The 26,992-nt window shown below is 38.9% G+C and overlaps 1 protein-coding gene across 1 annotated transcript in view; it reads left to right on the forward strand.

The window, feature by feature from the left end:
- Window positions 1-4,000: 4,000 nt before the first annotated feature.
- The window catches only part of LOC143892726 (nuclear pore complex protein NUP93A-like), a 62,696-nt gene continuing 39,704 nt past the window's right edge, over window positions 4,001-26,992 (forward strand). The window contains exons 1-5 of the mRNA XM_077397612.1: window positions 4,001-4,225; window positions 7,753-7,844; window positions 10,615-10,681; window positions 22,263-22,322; window positions 23,823-23,912. Of these exons, the coding sequence (XP_077253727.1) occupies window positions 4,124-4,225; window positions 7,753-7,844; window positions 10,615-10,681; window positions 22,263-22,322; window positions 23,823-23,912 (411 nt within the window). The 5' untranslated portion in view covers window positions 4,001-4,123. The remainder of the gene's footprint in view (window positions 4,226-7,752; window positions 7,845-10,614; window positions 10,682-22,262; window positions 22,323-23,822; window positions 23,913-26,992) is intronic.

Here is a 26,992-nt window from a genome sequence, read left to right on the forward strand (position 1 = left end):
TAAATGTATCATTTGTAATAGAGAGTGGCTTATTAAAGGGAAAGGTGGTGCATCAATTGTAGAGGGGGTTGTCCCAAGAACAAAGGGGGGATGAATTTATCATTTACCTATATAAACACCATCAGTGAGTTTTTTTAAGGGGGGCTCTTTCTCATTTTTTTTTGAGAGAAAATCATAAACAGAGAGAGGGAGAGAAACTGATCGCTCAAACCCTAATATTTGTCATTTTTCTTTCCTCCGGCAAAAATTCCTCTTCTCTGATCAAATCCTTCCTTTTCCGGCAAGATTCCGATTGTGCTCCTGCCAGAACTCCGATCGTTCTTAATTACTTTCTCTAATTGCTTCATTTTTCTGCTCAGCTACCATCAAAACCTACTAAAAAACCTAATCCTCAACCTTTCAAACCCTAACTGAAGCCTCAAAAGCCTTAGATCTAATCTATTTTCAGTTGTTCTAGTCAGAGCTTGTTGATTTTGACCTTACAAACCTGAAATCTGTTCACTTTTGAAGGAGCTTGATATTATTTTGTTATTCGCTTGATTTTCCTTCGAAGATCTATACATCTATTGATCTCCTGGCTTAGATCCTTGATTAAATGCTCATAAACTCTAAGGATGGATATTAGCCCTTCTTTTAGAGAAATTAAACTTCATTGTCCTCAGCGAGACTTCAAGATTATAATTGAATCTAAAATTGTTAATTGCTAAAATTGGTTTTTAACATTACACTTAATTTAAGGCAAATTTTTTAATTGACCAATTCATCCCCCTCTTGGGTTGTCACACTTGTGTTTCAAATAAATACCATGTTGTTTTGCATTATATTTATTATTATTTAGAAATTGACTATTTTATTGGGCTTAGGCTCATTCTTATTTATATATTTACAGGTGGTGAACTATTAGGGAATTTAACCGGGTAGAACTCACCCCTAAAATCTAGCTTTTAGAGGGCGGGTGCCCATTCCTAGGGCTGCAACTCGAGCCGGGTAAAACCCGACCCGCATCGACCCGACCCGAAAATAGCCTGGGTCGGGTTCAGGTTTCATGGGTTTCGGGTCGAGATGGGTTCAGCATTCAAAAGCCCGCATGAATCTCGGGTCGAGCCGGGTTTGAAGGGGCCCGACCCGACCCGACCCGAGTTACATAAGTTATAGTATGTACATTTTTTTCTATTGTTAGTTAAAAGTTAAAGGGATAATTACATTTACACCCCCTCTAGTTTCTGACACATCCACTTCCACCCCTATAGTTTAAAACTTGACAAATACACCCTTGTAGTTTCAATTTGTTTAAGGTAGGCCCCCTCAGCTGAAGGTTCGTCCATAGATTGAAGGGTTAGGATGATCCGATGGAGCTGATTTTTTGGGCACACCCTAACTATGTCAGGGCCCATCAAATGAACGCTTTGGATCATCCAAACAATGTGGGCCCACATTATTTGGATGATTTTTTGGTAGTGTTTGGATTCGGGTAGGGGCCCACATTATTTGGATGATCCAAAGCGTTCATTTGATGGGTCCTGACATAGATATGGTGTGCCCAAAAAATCAGCTTCATCGGATCATCCTAACCCTTCAATCTATGGACGAACCTTCAGCTGAGGGGGCAAACCTTAAACAAATTGAAACTACAGGGGGTGTATTTGTCACGTTTTAAACTATAGGGGTGGAAGTGGATGTGTCAGAAACTAGAGGGGGTGTAAATGTAATTATCCCAAAGTTAAAAGTGAAAACCCACGCACCCACTGTTACTGTATGTGAGTGTAATTTCTGCTTCTATGAGTTGAGTTGATTCAAGTGTTTGATTCAGCATTGTTTGATTATAATTACAACATTGTTTGATTATAATTACAACATTGTTTGATTACAGCATTGTTTGATTCAAGTGTGATGTGAGTGTAATTACATCATTGTTTGATTCAAGTGTAATGTGAGTGTAATTTCTGCTTTTATGAGTTGAGTTGCCTTGCCAAACAAGAATTTTCCTTAAAAATTTGCGTCAACGTGAAAAAACCCGACCCGACCCGAACTGACCCGAGATTTATCATGGGTAGGGCCGGGTTTGGGAATCGTGGGTTTTCCGAAAAAAAACCCGACCCGACCCAACCCGAGATAATTCTTGGGTAGGGTTGGGTTCTCCAAAACCCGACCTGCCCGACCCGAGTTGCAGCCCTACCCATTCCCCTATAACCCATCCACATCCCATTTACTCATTCGATGTGGGACTATTTGCTTTTGCGTGGAACCCCAACAATCCCCCCTCCACGTGGAGCAACATGGACAATCTCTCCCCTCCACGCGGCGGCAACGTGGGAACCATGAGATCCTAGAACGGGATTTATGAGATCTTCCCCGAGGGACATTCCCGCCCTCGGATGCAAATAGTGGTTACCACGCCTTGAGTTCTGATACCATTTGTTAGTGAATTTGACCGGGTATAACTCACTCCTAAAAGCTAGCTTTTAGAGGGAGAGTTCTACCTGATTAATTTCCCTAACACGAACAATAGGAGGTTGTGTTTAATGGGAATTTGGGAGCGAGCAAAGCGAATCGTAGGATTTACAATTAGTTGTTTTAAGAGACAATATTAGCAGTAGAATTATAACATTTAGTTTATTTATTATCATTCATGGTAGTCCATTGGACAGTGCCCTTTAGTTCCTCAATTACTTCACTCTTAACCTTTTTCAGTTATGAAATCAATTGGTTTAGTCATGCTCTGTATCAATAATCATCAATGAAAGGGTGGCGAATTTATCGCGTCCCTTGAATAAATCCAAATATTTTTATCTCTTAAAGAGCACGTTTGGCAGCCATGAAAACCTTTTATTTTTGTGGAATATTAGTTCATTTAGTAGTGGGGAGAGAATTAGCCACTTTTGTTTTTGCATGGCTATTTTCTAAGTAAATTTAATTAGAGATTTTGTAAAATATTTTAGATAGTAACATGGGGACCGGCTTATGGTTCCTTACTCTTCCTCCTCTTTTTTCTCTTCCTCTCATTTTCTTCCTTCTCCTCCTCTCATGAGAAGGGATGAGAGAGAAGAAGAAACATAATGAGTTTGTGAGGAAGAAAAATGGGTTTATTGTCTCACATTTTCACACAAGGTTGCGCACATGGCAAATGTTGGAGCAAACAAAAAAAAGTAATCATTACACAAAAACGTAAAATAGTTAAAGTTATAAAGTTTTAAATGAAAAATTACCTAGAAATGGTTATAAAGTTGTAAAATTATGAAAAAATACCAATAAAATATAGAAAGTTATGACAATTACCAGAAAAACAGATGCGGTCAAATCAGGAGAATTATTACAATCCCCATATTTGGCGGCATATTTGCGGGTGACCCGCGGGTTGACCCGGCCCACCCGCGGGCCGCTCGGGTCACCTAAATTCTGACTCGCAAAAATGCGGGTCATTTCCTCATCCGACCCGTGGACCTGCACCCGCATCACCCGCGGGTTGACCCGGCCCGACCCACCCGTTTGCCCGGTCTAGGCAAAACCCACTCATGTGGTGGCCCCAAAAAATGGACGATTTGGATCATCCTATGGGGTAAACCATACAGTACTTTTTGAAAAATACAAAACTATACGGGCTTACACCATAAAACAAAGGGAGATGATATTTTCACCCCCTCTGCAGTACGGATTCGCATCCCTGTTAACGTGAACAGTGCACACCATTAACGCTTTTTGACGTCAAATCACGTTAAAAGGGGCGAATGCGTAATAGAGGGGGTGAAAATATCATCGCCCAAAAAAACAGGGAAATGATATCATGATATTCCCCCCCTTAAAAGGATAAAACCCCCCCTGCTTGAGGATAAATTCACCCCTAAAACGGTTTTCTTTCCGTTTAACTTAACGGATAACGTTAATGGGGGGGATTTTTTCCGTCAGAGGGGGGAAAATATCACTTCCCCCCCAAAAAAACCTCATAATATAGGTATGAGTGCCGATATCATTTCATCTCCCTCGCGCTTTCCCTCCATTTGAATTAGGGTTCCGAATACTCTCTCTCTCTCTCTCTCTCTCTCTCTCAGTCTCAGAGCTTTCTCTTTCCCTCCATTTAAATTAGGGTTCCAAATACACACTCTCTCAGAGCTTTTGAGAGTTGTTAATGGCGTCTGAACCAGGCATGGGTAGCTGGACTGACCTTCTCCATTCATCCACGAAGCTTCTAGAACAAGCCGCTCCTTCCACTCAGTTCCCTCCTCTACAGGTTTTTTTTACCCTAATCAATCTCCTCTCCATTTCCCCTTTCATTTAAAACCTTCTAGGTCTAACAATGCCATTTATTTTTTCTTTTTTCAATCACTCTCTGTTTTATTTGATTTTGAGGTTTTCTATAAGTTGCTTTATGTTGAACGACTGAGATTTGCATATTGCAGAGGAATTTAGGTTTTCTAGGTTTAAAAATGACATTATCGTTGCATATTGCAGATGAATTTAGATTTTCTAGGTCTAACAAAGTCTTTTTATCGTTTCCTTTTCAATCACGCGCTCTTTCATTTGATTTTGAGGTTTCTATAAATTGCTTTATGTTGAACGACTGAGATTTGCATATTGCAGACTAATTTAGATCTCATAGGTCTAAAAATGCCATTGTCGTTGCATATTGCAGAGTAATTTAGATCTTATAGGTCTAAAAATGCCATTATCATTGCATATTGGGGAGGAATTTCGATTTTCTAGGTCTAACAAAGTCTTATATTGTTTCATTTTCAATCACCTTATCTTTCATTTGATTTTGAGGTTTCTATAAGTTGCTTTATGTTGAACGATTGAGATTTGCATATTGCAGAGGAATTTAGGTTTTCTAGGTCTAAAAATGCCATTATCATTGCATATGCATATTGCAGAGGAATTTAGATTTTCTAGGTCTAACAAAGTCTTTTATCGTTTATTTTTCAATCACACTCTCGTTTATTTGATTTTGAGGTTTCTATAAGTTGCTTTATGTTGAACGACTGAGATTTGTGTATTGCAGAGGAATTTAGGTCTTCTAGGTCTAACAATGCCATTATCGTTGCATATTGCAGAGGAATTTAGATTTTCTAGGTCTAACAAAGTCTTTTATCGTTTATTTTTAAATCACACTCTCGTTTATTTGATTTTGAGCTTTCTATAAGTTGCTTTATGTTGAACGACTGAGGTTTGTGTATTGCAGAGGAATTTAGGTCTTCTAGGTCTAACAATGCCATTATCGTTGCATATTGCAGAGGAATTTAGATTTTCTAGGTCTAACAAAGTCTTTTATCGTTTATTTTTCAATCACACTCTCGTTTATTTGATTTTGAGGTTTCTATAAGTTGCTTTATGTTGAACAACTAAGATTTGTGTATTGTAGAGGAATTTAGGTCTTCTAGGTCTAACAATGCCATTATCGTTGCATATTGCAGAAGAATTTAGATTTTCTAGGTCTAACAAAGTCTTTTACCGTTTATTTTCCAATCACACTCTCGTTTATTTGATTTTGGGCTTTCTATAAGTTGCTTTATGTTGAACGACTGAGATTTGTGTATTGCAGAGGAATTTAGGTCTTCTAGGTCTAACAATGCCATTATCGTTGCATATTGCAGAGGAATTTAGATTTTCTAGGTCTAACAAAGTCTTTTATCGTTTATTTTTCAATCACACTCTCGTTTATTTGATTTTGAGGTTTCTATAAGTTGCTTTATGTTGAACGACTAAGATTTGTGTATTGCAGAGGAATTTAGGTCTTCTAGGTCTAACAATGCCATTATCGTTGCATATTGCAGAGGAATTTAGATTTTCTAGGTCTAACAAAGTCTTTTATCGTTTATTTTCCAATCACACTCTCGTTTATTTGATTTTGAGCTTTCTATAAGTTGCTTTATGTTGAACGACTGAGATTTGTGTATTGCAGATGAATTTAGGTCTTCTAGGTCTAACAATGCCATTATCGTTGCATATTGCAGAGGAATTTAGATTTTCTAGGTCTAACAAAGTCTTTTATCGTTTATTTTTCAATCACACTCTCGTTTATTTGATTTTGAGGTTTCTATAAGTTGCTTTATGTTGAACGACTGAGATTTGTGTATTGTAGAGGAATTTAGGTCTTCTAGGTCTAACAATGCCATTATCGTTGCATATTGCAGAAGAATTTAGATTTTCTAGGTCTAACAAAGTCTTTTATCGTTTATTTTCCAATCACACTCTCGTTTATTTGATTTTGAGCTTTCTATAAGTTGCTTTATGTTGAACGACTGAGATTTGTGTATTGCAGAGGAATTTAGGTCTTCTAGGTCTAACAATGCCATTATCGTTGCATATTGCAGAGGAATTTAGATTTTCTAGGTCTAACAAAGTCTTTTATCGTTTATTTTTCAATCACACTCTCGTTTATTTGATTTTGAGGTTTCTATAAGTTGCTTTATGTTGAACGACCGAGATTTGTGTATTGCAGAGGAATTTAGGTCTTCTAGGTCTAACAATGCCATTATCGTTGCATATTGCAGAGGAATTTAGATTTTCTAGGTCTAACAAAGTCTTTTATTGTTTATTTTCCAATGACACTCTCGTTTATTTGATTTTGAGGTTTCTATAAGTTGCTTTATGTTGAACGACTGAGATTTGTGTATTGCAGAGGAATTTAGGTCTTCTAGGTCTAACAATGCCATTATCGTTGCCTATTGCAGAGGAATTTAGATTTTCTAGGTCTAACAAAGTCTTTTATCGTTTTTTTTTCAATCACACTCTCGTTTATTTGATTTTGAGGTTTCTATAAGTTGCTTTATGTTGAACGACTAAGATTTGTGTATTGCAGAGGAATTTAGGTCTTCTAGGTCTAACAATGCCATTATCGTTGCATATTGCAGAGGAATTTAGATTTTCTAGGTCTAACAAAGTCTTTTATCGTTTATTTTCCAATCACACTCGTTTATTTGATTTTGAGGTTTCTATAAGTTGCTTTATGTGGAACGACTGAGATTTGTGTATTGCAGAGGAATTTAGGTCTTCTAGGTCTAACAATGCCATTATTGTTTCATATTGCAAAGGAATTTATATTTTCTAGGTCTAACAAAGTCTTTTATCGTTTATTTTTAAATCACACTCTCGTTTATTTGATTTTGAGGTTTCTATAAGTTGCTTTATGTTGAGCGATTAAGATTTGCATATTGCAGAGGAATTTAGGTCTTATAGGTCTAACAAAGTCATTTATCGCTTGTTTTTCAATCACTCTCTCTTTTATTTGATTTCCAGGTTTTCTATGAGTTGTTTTCTGTGGAACGATTGAGATTTGTATATTGTAGAGGAACTTAGATCTTCTAGGTCTAACAAAATCATTTATCTTTTCCCTTTTCAATCACTCTCTCCTTTATTTGATTTTTGAGGTTTTCTATAAGTTGCTTTAGAATTGAGATCCTCTAGGTCCAATAAAGTCATTTACTGTTTTCTTTTTTCAATCACACTCTCTTTTATTTGATTTTGAGGTTTTCTATAAGTTGCTTTATGTTGAGCAATTGAGATTTGCATATTGCAGAGGAATTTAGATCTTCTAGGTCTAACAAAGTCATTTATTGTTTCCTCTTCAATCTTGAATTTTAAGGTTTTCTATAAGTTGATTTATGTTGAATGATTGAGATTTGCATATTGCAAAGGGATTCAGACCTTCTAGGTCTAAAAATACCATTTATCATTTCTTTCGTCACCCTCTCTTTTATTTGATTTTGAGCTTTTCTGTAAGTCACTTTATGTTGAATGATTGAGACTCGTGCATTGCAGAGGAATTTAGATCAGTTAGAGGCGTTATCGAAGAAGCTGAAGGCGAAAACCCTAAGGACCGAAGCACCTTCCCAATCGATTGCTGCCACACGGTATTGTAAAATCTCTTTATTTTTTGTTGGCTTTGTGTTTGTTTGGAATTGTCGTTGGTGCGAGTGTAATTTTTTCGCAGGAATGACATTTCTTGACTTACAAGCATTTGGATTAAGCAGTGATCAGTAGCGTTGGGTTATGGTTGGTATGCATTGATCACAAAAAAGAGGAAAATAATATGTTTGGCACACTTTGTTGCGTGCCTAGATGGGTCCCACATAGGGTAGAATAAATTAGTTTATATTTTGTGGAATTACCCCTCTAGTTGTTTGGTATGGATTGGAGTCTTAGAGATTAGGGTTATCTAGATTCGCTTGGGTAGGAGTTTTAGAGGAAGTGGTCAAGTGGGTTTTCTATGAATAACATGCAAGTAGTCTTTTTCAAAGGAATGAAGACATTTATCCCAAAAATTGTGTTTTTGCGCACAATGGAGGATTGACCCTTCTTTCAAAGTGGGTCATGAGGCTGGTTTTCCCTCTAAGAAAATCAATCACGTTGTGAACCGATTTGGGTTCATAACACTTATATTTCATGTCCAGAAGAATGTTGGTCAGAAAATGTTATGAACTTTCTTCTTGTGAATGCAACAGAACAATACCACCAACAAAACCTGCAACATCATCATCAACAAACAACAAGGATAATGATAGTAGTATTAATGACAAATTGACAATCAATACTATTATATAATGGACCCCCCTCCCCCATTTAAGGGGGTTTATAAAAATCCATTTCCTAAGAGTAAGCAAGGCATGTTTCGACCGACCATTGCCAAACCGAAAACTTTACTTTCGCATGAAGAGCAACTAGTGAAACAGTTGCTTGAATTTTGAACTGATAAATACCATGAAGAGCAACTAGCGAAACAGTTGCTTGAATTTTGAACTGATAAATACTCACAACTCACCTATCAAATCAAAATCATTCCACTCCGCATGTCTCTTATCAACAAAGAGAAAAACTGTTCTTACCCCCTTTCAAAGAAGCGAGCCAAACTTCTTTATTGAAAGTTTGAAACTCAAGCAGTCTTTCAACAACCTCTCCCTCCCCCCCCTCTCTTACCCCTTCCTATTTTGGTTTCATTTTTTCTTGCACTGACGACTACTAGTTAAATTTAGGCCATTGTATATATGGCTATGTACTTGGATGATCTAGAACACCCCTATGGTGGGCTCTATTATGGATAAGCCATGGTACAAAAGCCACATCAATTGGAAGATCCCTATCGTCTGCTTAGTTGAATTTCGCTCGTTGATTGTGGACCATCAACAACTATAATTGTTAGCTGCCAGTTGGAGCCAATTGGTTCGTCATGATTGTTAAGTTGGTGCATTTCTTTTAGTATGGCCTATCAAGGTGTGTCCCTCTAGATGGACGGTCCAGATCATTGTATTGGACATCCATGTTGGTACAAGTATCAAATATCAACTATAAAGAAACCCTATCTCATAACCTGCTATTAAACACTGGAAAAATTCAATCCTCGCTGGAACGTACTGAGAAAATTCAATCCTCTGAAATTTGTACGAAATTTCAGATCTCTGAAATATTCAGATTGTAAGCTGAAACTCTCATAGTCTCTTACACTAAAGACCTAACAAGAGTTTCATATTCTGAACTGAAATTCTCCTACACTAAAGACCAAACAAGAGGAATAATGAGGCTCACAAAACTGAAGATGAAACAATCAGCAAATTGAATAGCATTAAGGATCTAAAAATTTGAGCAAAATAGACACAAGATTTAATCAAAAAATTCTCCCCCTTGGGCTGCCCATGGGCCTTATTTATGGACAAAATCCTATCATTCACTGAGAAGAACACTTGCAAGTAGAAAAGATGATTATGAGGTACATCAAGGGCATCATTGATTATGGTTTGTATTATGGAACATACACAACCAAGATATTAATGCAGCAGGATACACTTATGCAGATTGGGCAGGCGATACTTATACCGAGACATCAAGGACATGTTTCGTGTCTTGGTAAATGGTAGCTTAGTATCTTGGTGAGACAAAAAATAGTGCATTGTTGCTAGATTGAGCACAGATGGAGAGTACATGGCTATGGCTTCAACAACAATAGAACTTATGTGGATTAGATTAGACATCTATTGCAGGAGCTGCATCTTACATTTTATACTCCCACTCTTCTTTGCGACTCAGTGTTATTAAGGTGTCAAAAAATCCTACGTTTCATGCTAGAAGCCGAGAACCAAGCATAGTGAGATTGATTACCATTCCATTCTAGAGAAGATAAAGAGGGGTGAGTTGTTTCTAGTTCATGTACCTAGCCACAACTAAGTTGCAGATTTGTTCTAGAGACTAAAGTGGTGAGGTGTTTCCGTTTCATGTACCTAGCCACGACTAAGTTGCAGATTTGTTTACGCAGGGATTAGTACAAATCAACACATTGGTTTGACTGACAAGCTGATAATGCTAAGAGGAACATATCCACTAGATGGGGTTGGAAAGGGTCGAATACCCTTCATTTGGGGCATTTCCATGCTTTGTATTTGAGACTATATAACACACTATAATGCTCTTATTTTCTAATTAATGAAACGTATCATACTTCGCAGACCACGAAATTCTTCATCTCTATTTTCTAATTAATGATACGTATCATACTCTGCACACCATGGATTTCTTCATTGCTTCTCTTTTCTTCTTCTCATGTTCACATAGTATATTGCATATTCAGATTTTGCATGACCACTATCGTATTTAATGCCTATTAAATGCCATCATTTCTTTTTGGGTGGATAGGCTATTGGCGCGCGAGGGAATAAATGCAGAACAACTAGCTCGTGATCTGAAATCGTTTAAATTAAAGGTAAGCTTTCTCTTTTGTGTTTTTTCTGTTGTTTCTTATCACTGTTTACTTGATTGAAGTGTATATTATCAGATTGGATGCATAATTAGCACATATTAATATGAGATAAGGGGCATGTATTTTAGGTTGATAGAGCTGTGGTTCTGGACGCTCTAGCTACACTTTGATACATAGGCAATCCATGTGTAATTATTTCTGTAGGTCTAGCAAGACAAGGGGTCTCTTTTTTCTCTGTAGTGTGTGCTCGTATCCCTTTATCGACATTGTTTCAATTTCATCCAACTTTGATATCATGTCATGAATGATATTCTCTTTGTTAGTATAAAATACCTTGGGAAACCCTTTCTGTGCATTCATGCTTGTGTGCAAGGCTTGGAAACACCTTGTTTCATCATCAAGATGATCTTGGATTTGCAATGTAGAAGTTTAAGATTAAATTATCTTCTTGTTGTTATGATTGGTTGGCTGGCTTTTGTTTCTCGCAAGGCTATACCCTGTGCATCTAATGCCTCATCACATCCAAATACCAGGTCTTGTAAATGTTAAAAACGGTACTTCACTTTTTAGAAAACGTCATGTTGAATGCCGAAGATGCATATCAACATGGCAAACTGACAAGACCTGGTATACCTTTTTTTTTTTCCGGCTATGGGTGAAACTTTGGTTGGGTTGGCCCTACTTTGGTGGGTTGGTCCCGGCCTTGTTGATCAAACTAAGTTTTAATCCAGGTTGAGAGTTGAGACTAGAGAAATTTTTAACTCAATAGCAGATTTGATTCGGTTTGGGTGCCTTTTTAGTTTAAACCTTAGGTTAAATGCATTAGTGAGTAACATGACCCATTGGGGGTCATGCTTTCCTCACACAATACTTGTGGGTGCCGCATGCCCAGGTTGCTTTTTAAGCAACTAGACTATTGGCTACCCAAATTCCCTTTTTTTTTTTTTTTTTACAATTGGTAAAATGAAAAAAACCCCAATTTTAGAGTTTTAAATTTTCAAAAAAGTTGTCATTGCCTACTTTGACAGTTTCTGCCACCAGATGGAGGGAGGTTCAGATCCCTTGATCAGATCATCCTTTTAGAGTTTGGATGAAAGAAAAAAAAGAAACTACTCGTACCTTTTTGTGAGGAATCTCTTGTGTGAGAAACCCTTGCCATGAAAATCCCTCATCGTGAGATACCTCTCGCCATGAGAAATCTCCCGCAATGAGAAACCCTTACTGTGAAAAACCCTATTTATGAAAATCATTGGCAATGAGAAACCTTTCGTCATGAAAATATCTCGTCATGAAAAACACTTCACATAAGAATTTCTTGTTAGGAGAAAACCCTCTCAACACTTCTTTTCTCCTCCATAAGAATGTCTTGTCGTGAGAAACCCTCTCAACCCTGGCCCAGTGAAAATTATCCAATCTGCATTTTGGGCTGCTATGTTACAGATGGCCTACATGTGGATTCTTAAGCCCAACAAGTTTTATCTTTCAATAGTTTAACTAGCAACGTCCCCAACTGCTCATGCAAATGATGAAAGTTTCATGGCGCCCATGGATGTTTGGCAAATGCATTGATCGCCATTTGTATCATCCTCAAGAATCATGATCTTCGCCTAGGAAGCACGGGTACTCTCACGGGGCTCCCGCACCCGTGTTGGACACGGATGGGGTGCGGGTACTCCCGGGTACGCCCTGGGTACGTCCGGGGTACGTACGCCTTTAATATACATTAAAAAAAGCAAAAAAAAATGGTTGGGTATGCGTGGGGTGCGCACCTGACACGTATTTATGTTTTTTTTAAAAAAAACCAAAGAAGTAGGGTTTTAGACTTGGAAAAAGCCCTCAGATCTCATAGACTTGGAAAAAGCCCTCAGATCTCATAGCTTTTGATATTCATCGACGGTGTTTGCTTTGGTTCTTCGTTCAGAGCCTGTCCACTAAACAATAAGAAGAAGAAGAAGAGAAGAAGAAGAAGATAATGATAAAGAGAAGAAGAAGATTGTGATGATTTGAGGCTCGAAAAGAAAATCCAAGCAACCGCTCCATACCAATTAAAATTTTCCATCATCGGGCATTCCTGGAAAATAGAAAAAAGAAAAAAGAAAATCTGAAGAAACTGTGTGTTAAAGTGTTAAACCATTAAACATTGATGAAAGAAAAAGAAATCTTGAAAAAAATCAAGAAAAAAAGAGGACATAGAGAACAGATGATTTCATTTACAGAGCAGATGAGAATCTCACATGAAATAGAGGGAGGGTTAGGGACTTAGGGCAAGGTCGTCTTAAATGATCTTCTTCTATAAGATAGACCCCTGTGTTTCTAAGAATATCTATAATACCCCCAGCCTCTTTCCACGTGTTTCAAAAGAGGTACGTGTTACGAAAGTGTGAACACGTGTGCCACTGTATATGGAAATTGCTTAGAAGAAAAGTCACTTTTAGGCTTCTTCTTAATAGACAGTGGGCCCATTTCTGCCTTATTTAGGTGATTAGGACCGTTGATGAGGTCATCCAAATTCCGTTGTTAATAACTTGATTGGATGATCTAAGCCCTTGATCAGTTAATCATAGATCAAGCCTTATTTAGTGTTCCACTGAGAAAAGATAAACCGTTGATTATTTTTTTATCCACTGTTCCAGCACACCCTAAAGATTGTACGCTCAATTCGATTAGATTGGACACACAAACTAGCTCATACTGTTATTTAATGCAAATGAAGGAACCTTTATTTGTTTTTGTTACTTTCTATTAGATGAGGACCTTATCAGTTAACACTAATCCACACTGCTTATGTTGAATGAGAATATGAGATATGCTCGACTCGATGTACTAACCAGGTTTATGAAGGCCCTAATTGCCTATTTGAGTCACTTTTGAAGGAAAATCTTATTTTGATAACGACACTGCACTCCCTGTTTACAATTTTCTAAGTATTTAAGATATATTATATGCATGTGCGTGTGTAGTCCATTATTTATCAAGAAGTACTGCAGGCCCACTCCGTAGGATGATCCAAACTGTTCATTTCTTGGTGATGTTATTGTTATTTGATTGCTCTCCTATTATTTTTTTAATTTTTATAAATATATAATAAAATATTAAAATATATTATTATATTCGGCGTACCCAAACGTACCCGCACCCGGGTTTTTTGGAAAATCACGTACCCGCGTACCCGTGTTGTGTCGTACCCGCACCCTGTACCCGTACCCGTGCTTCATAGATCTTCGCCAATAGTGAGCAATTTCGTTGAGGATCTTTTCCTATCCACGTAATGATATTTACCAAGCCATGTTGAAGCTGTGCAAAAAATTGTTACAATTGACGAAGCACCCCAATGCACTTATGAAGCAAAAATTACCCGTATGGCTGATACCCCATGTCCATTAAGTTGCTTGGACCCCAACGTCCCAAGTATGTTGACGACTTTCTCTCTTACTAAGGAGGATGAATCATTATTGGAAAAGGGAAAGATAAGCAACCTATAAGTGATCTTCATAATATTAATTTTGATCTTGATCCAAATTTTCTTTTAGGGATCCTTTAGTGCCTCACCTTTCCCCTTCCTCGGTAATGCATATCTGCATTTCTAACCTTCGAGATTCTGAAATCATGTTTGTAAATGTGTTGGTGGTTAGTGAATATGCATCCAAAATGGGGATAGTGGCCCTAAGAATAGTGTTAGTGAAATGTCTATTGTTAGTGTTAGTGAAAGGTCTATTGTTGACTCAGAGATGAGGTTATACCCTAAAAAGGAGTCTCAAGCAATTAGTAGAAAATAGAATTAGTATCCATTATGACACCAAGTCATACTCCGCTCTTCGTCCAAACATTTATGAAGATTATTGCGTGGAATATTAAAGGCCTTAGGAGCCTAAATTGAAATTGTATGTTAGACACCTAATAAGGTCTATTAGGTTTGCCATCATTATGTTAATGGAAACTAAGATTGAATCCGTCACCTGGAGAGCATTAATTACGTTTGGAGCAATGCCAAGGCGTTTATTATACCTTGTAGAGATCTTGCGGGTGGAATTTGGATCTTATGATTCTCGTCTGTGATTCATTGCTATAACATAAATCACAGTAGCCGTTCGATTTTGACATAAATGAATTCGAGCACTTTTTCCTTTTTGTTGCTTGTTGCTGGCTGTATATGCCCCATGCAATGATCTTGAAAGAGGGGTTGTGGCTTGTGGGCGGAGCTCTCTGCTTTCCAATCTTTGGTTTCTGGGCCTTGGTGTGTGGCGCTGGACTTCAACGTGATCAGATGGCTGGAATGGAAATCTAGTGCATCTTGCATTTCCCCAACTATAGTCAGATTTTGTGATTTCATTTCTAGTCATGATCTGGTTGACCTCCCACTTCAGGGAGGTAAGTTTACATGCTCTAGTGGTGAAGTCAATGCCATTCTCTGTCGGCTTGACGGATTCCTTTTGTCCATTGATTTGGAGGAATTATTTTTTATATCATTTCAAAAGATTAAAGTTTCTACTTTTCAAAAGGCTTAGTTTAGTTAAAGGAAAATGCCAGGGAAGAGGATTGACAATGTCCTGATTGTCGCTATCATAACTTTGGATGGCGGTTTAGACGTAGAAGATGCTCACAGGCTAGATTGATTCCCTCCCCTTTCCCTCCTAGGGGTGGGAAGGAGTATCTATAGGGAGCCCAAACATGTCAAAGATAAAAGGATTGGGGCATGGTTTTGCTCTCCTTGCCAGTACTTAAACTATAAATGGAGGGTTGAATGTCGCTGGTGTCATTCGACCAGATCATTAAAATGGATTCCTCGATCTCTCAGGGCGTAATCTAAGGATGATGAAGACAACCTCTGGCCCGACTCGGGTAAAATTTATCGCAACAGAAACTCTGCGATTCCAACTTTATCTATTTCAGGGTAGGAAGTGGATGTGCGATTAGGTTCTCTTAGATCCTGCTTGATCGGGAAAAAGAAACACCATAATGAGTCTTTGCAGGAGCTGTGGAATTGGGCACGAGTGTTCTGGGAGCTCCCATCATTACATTGCCCTTCTTTGCTTGCAAAAAATGAAGTTCTTTTTATGTTTGATTCAGAATCGCAGGCTTCACAGATCATTGCTAAGGGATCTGCGGCCTTGGACAACCATTTATTTTCCCTCTCACCCTGGAAAAAGGACTTTATTCAAGGAGAGGAGGCGTTTTGGGTTCGTTTTTATGGCATCCCTTTGCAAGCCCAGGCTGTTTCTACGGTGGAGACTTTAGGGGGGCTCTTTGGCAAGGATGTAGAAACTAAGATGGAGGGCAACCATTAGAATTGTATGAGCTTCATTTCGGCTAAGATTCTAGCCCCTCGATGACTCTTCCCTAATTCGGGTGTAAGGCTCAAAATCTTTGGCCAGTACTATCCCATCGGGGTTGAGCTCTCAAAGGAAACCCCTGAATTTGCCATCCAGGAATCCGATTCATCGTTAGCGGCGGATCGGCCTCCGGCGACCTCAAGGCCATTGCCAGGTGAACCGTTGGGCCCCATTGGGATTTCAAATTCAAATTTCCTTGCTGGGAGGCCTGAGATAGAGATGTTGGATATCCTAGAAAAAGGCACATGATGGGACCTGAACAGAGGAATGAAGATTATTTGGGTTTGTTGGCAAGTCCCAAGAAACCTACCCATCACATCAGACAGAAGCATGCTCCATATGTCAGAAAGAGCTTCGTCAACCACGCCCCTTACGGTTCTTACAAAGACTCGACCTTCCCAGTCAGGGATTTAAGTTCCCAAGATCATCTCATCATGAATAAGATGAGCACTATCTTGGGTTCCAAACCGGGTGCAAAGAAGAAACTTAGCAGATTGTTTAGACTCTTAAAGTTCTATTCCAGGTCTCTTAGGTTTGGCCCTATCTATAACTAGATCTATAGCTGGGGTCCCGGGGTTAAAAAAGGCTATGACAATTAAAAGTACTCGGATGATTTGATTTTTTCATTAATAGCTAGGGAGGCGTATTGTCAGAATCATAGCTCACCTCCTAGGAATGGAGGGCCCAAGGCTCCATAACCCTTGGTTTTGCTATTAAAAGGCCCTCTCCATCTAGTTTTGAAGACAAGATACTTCACAAAGTAGGAATGGCCTCCCTTGAGGATCCGGGAAGACCAGCTTCCCCAAGTAGTCAGCTCTCCCTCTCTATTTCGTTCTAGGACTTCACCAGGAATTCGGGGATGGGACTTTGCTTTCGATGGAGACAAAAGCGATTCCACATTAAGGCGGCAGGTTGCCGCTTGGTGGAGAAAATTTTGGCGATCAACGACCCTCTGGAAGTTCCGATCCCGTTTTTCGGGGTTGTATATCTGCTAGAGTCCCTGACTCAGCATGGCATGTTCAAGTCTCCTCCGGTTTTGTTGGCTTGTTTAGATCACCAAACTAAATGACTATCTAAATGGTGATGACAAATATGTTTTGAGGCAAGCCTTGCATGAGAGGCCCCCAAATATGGCGCTTTTTCATTGGATTCAATATGTTGGAGGCCTTGGGGTACTCCTATGGAGTGTTTGGGGGAGTGGTGAAGTCTATCTAGGCTACGATTCTAGATAGTAGGGAGGTAAAATAAGTATTCGGTAGGTTTGCAGTGTCTGGATGGGTGGTCCTCACTGTAGTGGATGAATTAGTAGATTTTCTTCGTTGGTATTATCTGGTCTAGGAGTCTGGTCTAGGAGTATGCTCCAGGCCACCCTTAATTGATTCTACGTATTGCAAGTTGGGACCTCTGGTCCCCAATGTAATTTCCATAGCATCAATAAAATTGTCATCTTTCAAAAAAAAAAGAAGATTATTTTCTGTCATATTTTGGTTCATGCCCCAATATTTTTTTCCTTTTCTGTCATATTTTGGATCATGCCCCAATATTATTCAGCATCAGTTACGAGTTGAAGCATTTTTCTCCTTTCGTGTTTGATCAAATTTGGCCGTTGCATTATGATTTTAGACTATATGTGCGGGGTTGGTGGTCTTCAAGTCATTTTGAATGGAATTCTATCATCCTACTATTTCGTAAGCTGAAAGCTCTTAAAGGCGCACTCCATACATGGGACGAGGTCCATTTCAAACACAATTCTGAAAAGGTTAAAAGTAAGATGGATAACCTTGATAGAAAGGGAGAGGTGGCCTCTCTGTTTGAGGTGGATTGTGCGTCTACGCTAGCACTAAGAAGTGAAAAGGGTGGCCCAGTGCACGAGGCTCCTGCCATTGCGGGGTCTGGGGAGGGCTAGATGTACGCAGCCTTACCCCTGCTTTGCAGAGAGGCTGTTTCCCTATGGCGACTTGAACCCGTGACCACCAAGTCACAATGGATCAACCTTACCGTTGCGCTAAGGCTCGCCCTTAGCACTGAGAAATGAATGAGTACAAATTAATGACCAGGTGGAGATATTTTGGAGGCCTATCTAGGGCGGCTTGCTATCAGAGATATGAATTTCAGCTTTGGCATGCTATTGCCATGTTTAGGGGTCGGAAGAAATTGTTGAGTACTTTGAAGGTTGCTGGTAAAGAACTTGAAGAAAATCACGGTCTCGAGGAAGAAATATGAAATATGTTAATGAGTTTAGGATGATAAGCTTGGTTGAAGGAGCTTATAAAATCACACTCAAAGTGATTTTTATTACGATTAACTGATTAAGAGTCTTGCCTTTTGTGGTTGCCTCCAATCAAAGCGGTTTTGTTATTGGGAGACAAATCCTTGACGACATTGTTATGGCTAATGCAGCCATTGATACTACTTAAATATTCAACCTCTCTGGCATGCTTCTTAATCTTGAACTAGAAAAAGCATATGGAAAATTATAATGGCCGCTCTTGCTATGGACACGGGAGAAGATTGGTTTGGGCCTTAAATGGCGAAAATGGATTGACTATTGTGTCTCTAATGGGGATCAATTTTTTCGTTTTTTACCCATCTAGAGGCCTTCATCAAAGGCAACCCTTATCTTATTTCCTTTTCATATTGATTCTTTGCCTCTCTTGGATTTCAAATCTACTTCCCTCCAATTGAGTAACTTGGTGTTTCTCTTGCAGTTGGAAGCTTGTGTCTCCAGGATTGGGACCTAGTAGTGGAAAGGATTGAATCTAGGCCCGAGGCATGAACAAGTAGAAACCTGCCTTTTCCTGGAAGGATTACCCTTCTTAAAGCCTTACTATAAAAAACCCTCACCTTCTTCCCATCCATGTATAGGGTTCCTCACTTAGTTCCAGATAGGATAGAGAGAATCTATCATAAGTTCCTTTGGAATGATGATATTATATTTTGAAGAGTCCATCTGGTTACCTGGAAGCAAGTCTCTCAACGTAAACATTTCGGTAGCTTGGGTATTAAGAACATTAGAATGCAAAATCCAGCACTTCTCGCCAAATGGTGTTGGAGGCTCTTTAACATTAAGGAAGAGCAGTGGGCAAAGGTGCATGGACTTTTGATGGGTCCCCTGTTTGGCACTCATGGAAACCTGAATTTTGGACCTTCAATTGTCACGTATCCTTATATGTTAGCGATGTATTGGAAATCTTCTTTTTGCTGGACAATTGGTGCGGTGTTAAGTTCACCTCTATTACCGATTACATGAATATTGATGATCCCCGCATCGATGTCACACCATTACTGAGAGATGTGTCTTTGAGGGCCTCAGATGAGTTCTTCTCCTAATCTGAGATGCTTATAGATCATTATTTGTCGACTACTGATTACTCAGATTAGTTAATAACTTAATATGGTCTCCTGAGCATTTTGGGACATACTCGGTTGAGTCTTATTACCTTCTCTACAGATCCCCAAATGGATTGAGGTTTCCCAATGTTTGGCAATCATTGGCTTTCCTAAGGGAAAATGCTTTTATGTGGTATTCTTTGCGGGAAGATCCTTACGAGTGAGCAACTGATAAGAAGGAAGATTTATGTCCCTCTTTTTCATCTGTTTATCCAATTCTCTTGGATTTTTCATATATGGAAATATTCTTTGGTCTATTTAAAGCATACCCTATTACAAACGGTTTAACTTTTGCTATGTCGTGGCATAAGCTGCAGGCAATAAGAGTCTTGAATGCTTTTGGAGAATCCTTTCCCCTCAGCTTTATTATTAATTTGGAAGCTTAGAAATGACATGATCTTCATAGAAAAAGCAAAATCCTTGGCCAAATTATAAATGCAACTAATTTTGAATTGTCTGAACTTGTTTCGACACCTTCTCTCTTCTCATATTTTGCATTCATCGTATTGACAATGACTGGATTTCCTTCAGTACTGAGTTTGTCCCCCTGGATTTCCTTCCCAGGTAATGACAGTGATGGTGCCAAAGCCGAAGTTAGAGCCGGATTAAGCTCGTCTCACAGTTAGATGCGTCCAAGATCTGGATCGAAGGACTTAAAGAGGACTCGAAGCCTCTGTTGAGATTTAGATGCTATTTCAAAGCGACATAGGACATATAAGGATATATCGGGTGTCTCTTCTCTCATTTTCATCGACTAAGGAAAATGATCGGGCTGATTCTTTAACCAACTACGGAACTTCATGTACTGATTTTATTGTTTGACACAAGAGATGCCCCACCTGTAGTCCCTGCTGTCTCCATTGAGTGTGTTTTGGGGCTCTCCTTGTTGTTTGTTAGGGGATAATTCATTTTGTCTTTTGTGAGCCCATGGCATGTGTTACTTGATCTTTGTAATTTTGTTTTGATGAGAGAGAGAGAGAGAGAGAGAGAGAGAGAGAGAGAGAGAGAGAGAGAGAGAGAGAGAGGCATTGCACAACATTCTCCTACAGATTTCTCCCCCTAACAAGGTTTACCGTCTTGCTGTAGCTGATACACTGCTGATATTGTGTTTTTGGGAGTAGGTCTAAGCCACTGCATCCAACACCTCCCTAAAAGTCCAAGGAAATAGGTTGCCACCAAGGAAATAGGTTGCCACAACCCACAATTAATATGTGGTTGCATGAATGGGGTAACCATGACATCACAATGACCTCTCATTTCCGACTCTCACAAGTAGGATTGTATTAGGACCAATCATTTACCTAATCATTATGCACCCAAGCTAACTTTTTGTCTATAAACATCTAAGTGGACTGCTACCACTCCAAAAAGTTGTAGTATCCAACTCAAAAGTGGAAATTTGAATCTATGGTTTTCCATCGAACTACTACCTAAACTATCATTAAAAAGAAAAGAAAAATTGAACTGCTGCCTAATTTTTATGCAATCTTTAATCTATCAGCGATCATGGTTAGAGAAAGCTTCCTAGAAGGATAAAATTCTTGTTTTGGAAGCTAAGTTCTGTTTGCTTCCAAAATTTAGTGGAAACACTCTTCAATCACACTTATTAATTAAGAGTTCACTTACTGTATATGTGGGTAGTTATTATTGTTGTTAATGAAGAGGTGTTTTCCTTTCTGGTAATGCCAAAGTGGGATTTTTAAAACTAGAAATGCTCTTGCATACTCTCTACAGGAGTGTATTTAAAACTTAAGGAACTTATTTTAAGTTAGAAATAAAACTTATGTAAACTTTCCTTGAAAAGCTTACGACCTTGTGTCGGCTTACGACCTTTGGTTGGGTGGAATGTTATATGTAATGGGGACAGGGAAGCATCTAAAGTGGATCAGGTTTGGGAACCCCCTTCGCAAGGAGCTTTGAAACTAAATTTTGACGGATCTAGCAAGGGTAACCCGGGTCCTTCCGGAATTGGTGGAATATTAAGAGATCATCAAGGTAACATTATATGGGCTTTTTCGGGTCCCATTGGGGCCATGGATTCTAGTGCGGCTGAGGTGAGAGCAGTTCACCTTGGCATTAAGTTGTTATCTACTGATGTGTGGAGAAGGTTGAAATCGAAGGAGATTCAAAGAATGTGATAAGTTGGATCAGTGGATCTCACTCATTCCCATGGAGATTTGCACCGTGGTTCGATGAAATCCAAGATATTATTGGTGGCCCTCATCGTCAGGCTTATCATGTTAAAAGATCCGCTAATGTTGTAGCCAATAAGCTGGCCAAGGATTGAGTAGATAGGGATCGCATTCAGTTGTTTGACTATCTTCCTTCTTGATCTTCTTTCTTTCTTTCTTTTCTGTATTGTATTGTTTATTATTCTGTTTCTTTCTTTGGGCCCTTTGGCCCTTATTTATAGATCATACTTGCCTCATAAAAAAAAAACTTTCCTTGAAAAGCTTATCCAAACTCGTATGGGTGATTCTGGGGTAGAGTTTATATTGACACAAACGTCAAAATTTTAGTTTGTGACTGGAAAGTTGAGATGCTAGGGGGGTGAAGAGTGGTATATAAAATTGATCTTTTGACCTAAGTTTGTGCTCCCAGATCATATTTGCCTTCTGTTTCTCGTGATTAATAATGCTTAGTTTTCACATCTAATTTATTTGATTAGTAAACAAACTTGTTGCAATCCATTAATCGTAATGCGATCTGTAACTGTCTGTTTCTTTAAGTTTTTTCTTCTTCTAAGACCTTTTTAAGGGGTCATAGCTGTCATAAGTCATATCTGGCAAGTGTTTTCTCTTTACTTGTTATGTTGCTATTTGTTTGTTTTTCTTTATTTCTAACATTTCTATTTGCTATTGAAGACAACATTCGAGGATGTCTTTCCTGCTGAGGCAACAAGTGTTGAGGAATATTTGCAGCAGGTAGCTTTTGAACCTCCATTCTTTAAGGAAAATATTTTGATTTCACTACTCTAGCCGAAGTTCTAATGGAATTCAGATTACTAGATTACACTAATCTGCAGAGGTGTGTCCTCGGTATTCATTGTGCTGAATTCGGTGACAATTATCCTGGTCAGATATGCTTCTCTTAGGGCATTGTATGTTGAACTATGATTTAGCCTACACTTTGAATTTATTGTTGACACACGTGTCTTTCCGACACGGCACGCGTGTCCACATGTGTCGACACTCATTTGGACACTTCCAAAATTTACCAGTTTATTAATTGACTATTATATTTATGTTGTTAGAAATTATGATAGTAATCAATAATTTTATGTGTACGTATGTGTCACCATTTCTAGATTTTAGATGTTGCCATATCAGACAAATCGTATTCGTGTTGAAACTCGACACACGAACCTGTATCCACAAATCATGAATTCATGATTATATTTACTTTCTTTTTTAGCCGTGTCTCCGTTTCTAAATTTTGGAGGTTTGCCGTGTCCGACACTCCGTGTCCGTGTCGACATGTGACACTCGTGTCCATGTCCACAAATCATAGATGTTAAGAGTTCAATAAATTCATTTATGACTATAAATTGGATGCGTGGACCTTCTCATTAAGTCAGTTATGTAAACAGAATTACAATTAATGCGTACAAAATGGTTATTGCTTCTTGAACTGTATAATGCATCCAGAACAGTAATGATATTTGCTCTAATAAGGCTGCATGTTTTGCTTAACTGTAACTTAAAGATGTCATAAGGAAAAGTGCCAAGAGCGTCAATCTTTTGGGGACACTACGCCTGAAAGTATACTGAAAGTATGAGACTGAAGTTCTTGGTTTGCTTATCAAATGCTTAAAGTAAACATCCTATCATGATTGATTTGCTTATCAAACGCATAGTTTGTTTAGGGGCTGGTTGTAATACTTTTTAAATTTGAAGATTAACCCATTGAGCTCCTAAAGATTCTCCGGGATTCATTCGTGAACCTCCGGGCTTGCACTAGCTTCTCATAGTATCATTGCCCTTAATGTAATAATCCTATATTGCCTAAGGTCTTGTTCGTTTGAGATTGTGACAGCTGATTGAGAGCCCCAAATTAATTATTGGACTCAAAATTATGTTTAATTTTGAGTCCAATAATCTGTTTGGGGCTCACAATCGGCAGAAACAATCCCAAACGAATAGGGCCTAAGTGGTTTCTTAGTCACTTTGCTCATTATTTTTTTCTGCTTATTCCTGAATGACTTGATGCAGTTGAAGAATAACCTTTTAGAAATATTTATCTTCATTTCTCTTATTTCTTAACTGAAGGGTCCTATTTACATTGAATTATTCAACACTTATCTTTGTTGGTCTGATGTCAATTTAAATTAGTTGCATTATTTTCTTTTTAGTTTTTTTTTTTGAAAATGATTATCTTTTTAGTGTTATTCACTAGTTTTGTTGCAATACTTGCTTGCATCTCAGGTTCATGAAATGGCAATGGTCTCAGCTGTTCAGGAAGCTCAGAAAGATAATCTGAGAAGTTTTAATGATTACATGATGCATGCTATGGAGGTTAGTATGCTTCAGTGGGTTAATGTTCCCTACACCTTATTTTTTGTTCCTTAATATGGATATCCCATCAATTATACCCCTGATAGGTTCTATTTATGAATGCCAATCTGATATATTGAGATCTTTATGACTATTTGTAGCTTTTTCTCTACTATAATTTCAGTAGCTGCATACAGAAATCTAAGTAGGTATTACAAAATGCGGAAAGCATTATCAAGTCACAAAAATCTCTTAAGATTCCATGCTTTACGTATGTGGAATCATATTTCCAATACCAAATTAACCCCTTGAGACAGCCTCCTTTTAGCACATGTGTCCTCCAATAGCTTTTCTTTCACAGGTAACCTGGAGAAAGATTTCTTGCCTGTCTTGTGTATGTGCTTTTGTTGGAAAGTCAGACAACACCTGAGAGGAATGCATGATTTCCTGAGATCTACATTGCTGTATGTCATACTTTCAAGAGAGTGATGTTATTGCAAAGTTATTACCTTTATCTTTTCCTTTTCTAGTAAAATGTGTTAGTGTTTGAGAAAAAATACTGTTGCTGATGTAAGAGATTTTATCCAATTGGTCTCTACTTTGCAAATTATTATCCAATCAACCATTAGGAATCATGTATTTGCTAAAAGGTTAGATTTTAAAAATTAATTTCGAAAGCATCCCCAATATAAATATCCGTCAATTAGCTTTTGCTTTTATGTAATAAATTACAATTTTGCCCTTATAGAAATCTTGAATTGGTTTTATTGAATGCTAACTTCTTGACACTTACTGAAACCATCAAATTATAATTTTCTCCTAATCTCCATCCCTCATTCATGAATATATAGAGAACATTTTGATGCCCGCATCCCATGTATAGGCAATGAACATGGCACAAATCACTTTCATCTGCGTGGGTGTGCGATCGGGTGTCTCTTGCATGGAAACCCACCATATGTACAGTCTAGATCATGTGAAATCATAAGCAACTCTCAAGGCACCCCATGGATGGTCAAGATCATCCAAATATCACTAGCTACTACCACATGGGCGGTTGAGATCATCCAAATCATACAATTTACTTGCCAAGTTACTACCAATGAACCTGTGGAACAAGCAATTACTTCAAAAGCTTAAGCTGTTGAGGATGGCATTATTTAATCTTTTATACTTTAACACTCCCCCTCATGTGTGGCCCCTCTTTTTAGGGTTGGCCTACACGTGGCACATGTGGCCCCTCTTTTTGGGTTGGCCATTACATGTGGATTTTTAATACCAAGGAGTTTTGAACCCAGGGCAATTGCTCTGATACCATGTGAAACAACCAATTACCCCAAAAGCTTAAGCTGTTGGAGATGGCATTATTTAATCTTTTATACTTAAACAAAACTCATTAAAGCTAAAATTAAACAATGATTTTTATGAATGATAAAAAATTAAACAATGATAACCAGATCTAATCCAAGATTAAGACTCATCACGTCATTTGGAAAAATAACTACTCATTAAGCAAAATTTAGAAAATGGATTACTTTAATGGTTTCTGTTAGAATAAGCCTATGGGCATTTGTCATTGTACTATCTCTTTAGTATATAAATAAATGAGTGAGGGGGAGATGCCCTAACTCACTTTTCTCTTTCTCTCTATTCTCTCTCGCAACATGGTATCAAAGCCCTAGGGTTTCTGATCCCTAGGGAAACCCCATAGCCTCCATCTTCTCCGCCTCTCCGAAAACCCTAACTCTTATCATCTCCCCCACCTAACCCTAACCATAACCCTAACCCTTCAAAACCCACCCTCCACCACCACCCATCTTTGAAGAAACCCAAAACCTAGAACACAACCCTGAAGACGAGACGAGACGAACTGAGTTTCATGTGTTAAATTTGTCTCCTAAAGACGAGACGAGACGAGACGAACACAACCCTGAACACAACCCAATTTTACTCCTATAGTTTCATGTGTTAAATTTGTCTTCTTTGTTTTCATCTCCCGCATCTTCCTAGCTTCTCTATGGGCTCATCTCTGCACCTCTTCTTCACTCGTGCGATCGTCCTATGAGTCCCTCCGTTGATTAGTTGGTTTTATCCTTCGTCGTCTCCACTTCTACTAGTTGTAGCCGTTGGTGTTGGTCTCTCTGTTGTCGACATTTGTTGTCCTGATGGATCTTCCTGTTATTGTTGATTCGTCTATTGGCATGCCCACTGAGGTCCGTGCTTCTACCACACTATCGGCCCCTTCTTCGTCTTCGTCTTCTAGCTTGGCACATGTAGACAACTCTTACCCACAACTGAACATTGCCAAGTTTGATGGAACCAACTACTTACCTTGGAAGGTTGCAATTGAGACATACCTTCTTGGACGGGGTAAGGTACGCTTTCTTCGTGAGGATCCTCCTTCGCCTAAGGATCCCATGTATACTCGCTGGGAACATGAAGATGTGTTGATTTGGAGTCTTCTACTTCAGTGACCTATTCTGGAGTTGAGAACCTCACTCGTATCTGGTACACTTGCTCTGAGTGGATGCGCCTCCATCGTGGTGATATGTCTCTTGAGGCTCACTATGAGAAGTTCATTTCTTTGTGTCAGCAGCTTAATGTTTTCCTGCCCCTTACTTCTGATGTTAATGTTCTCCGGTGTCAATGAGAACAAATTCGAGTGGTGCACTACCTTGAGAGCCCAGGCATAGAGTCTACTCACCTGCGCCATCATATTCTTGGTTCTGGCAACATTCCGTCATTGCGCGAGGTCTACTCTCACGTTCAGCAATGTGTTGGCGAGACCCCTTCACACACTTCTTCTGATAGTTCTGCTCTTGCTGCGTATGATGGAGGCAGTGGTACTCGTCCTCCCCGGGGTGGTGGTTCCTTTTCGCGCGCCCTTGGACGTGGTGGTGGCCGTGTTGGGAGTGGGCGTGGTTGTCCTTATTGCACCCATTGCCAATGTGATGGCCATGTTATTGAGACTTGCTACACACTGCACCCAGAGCTTCGCCCGCCTCGTTCTGCTCACTTCAGCACTACTGGCCATTCTGACACAGTTATTTCTACTCATGCCTCTTCTGCTGATGACTCCTTCACCTTTACGAGGGCAGACT

Source organism: Tasmannia lanceolata, unplaced genomic scaffold (assembly GCF_043159265.1).
Source record: "Tasmannia lanceolata isolate RefF3 unplaced genomic scaffold, GAP_Taslan_0.1 ptg000002l, whole genome shotgun sequence".
NCBI lineage: Eukaryota > Viridiplantae > Streptophyta > Magnoliopsida > Canellales > Winteraceae > Tasmannia > Tasmannia lanceolata.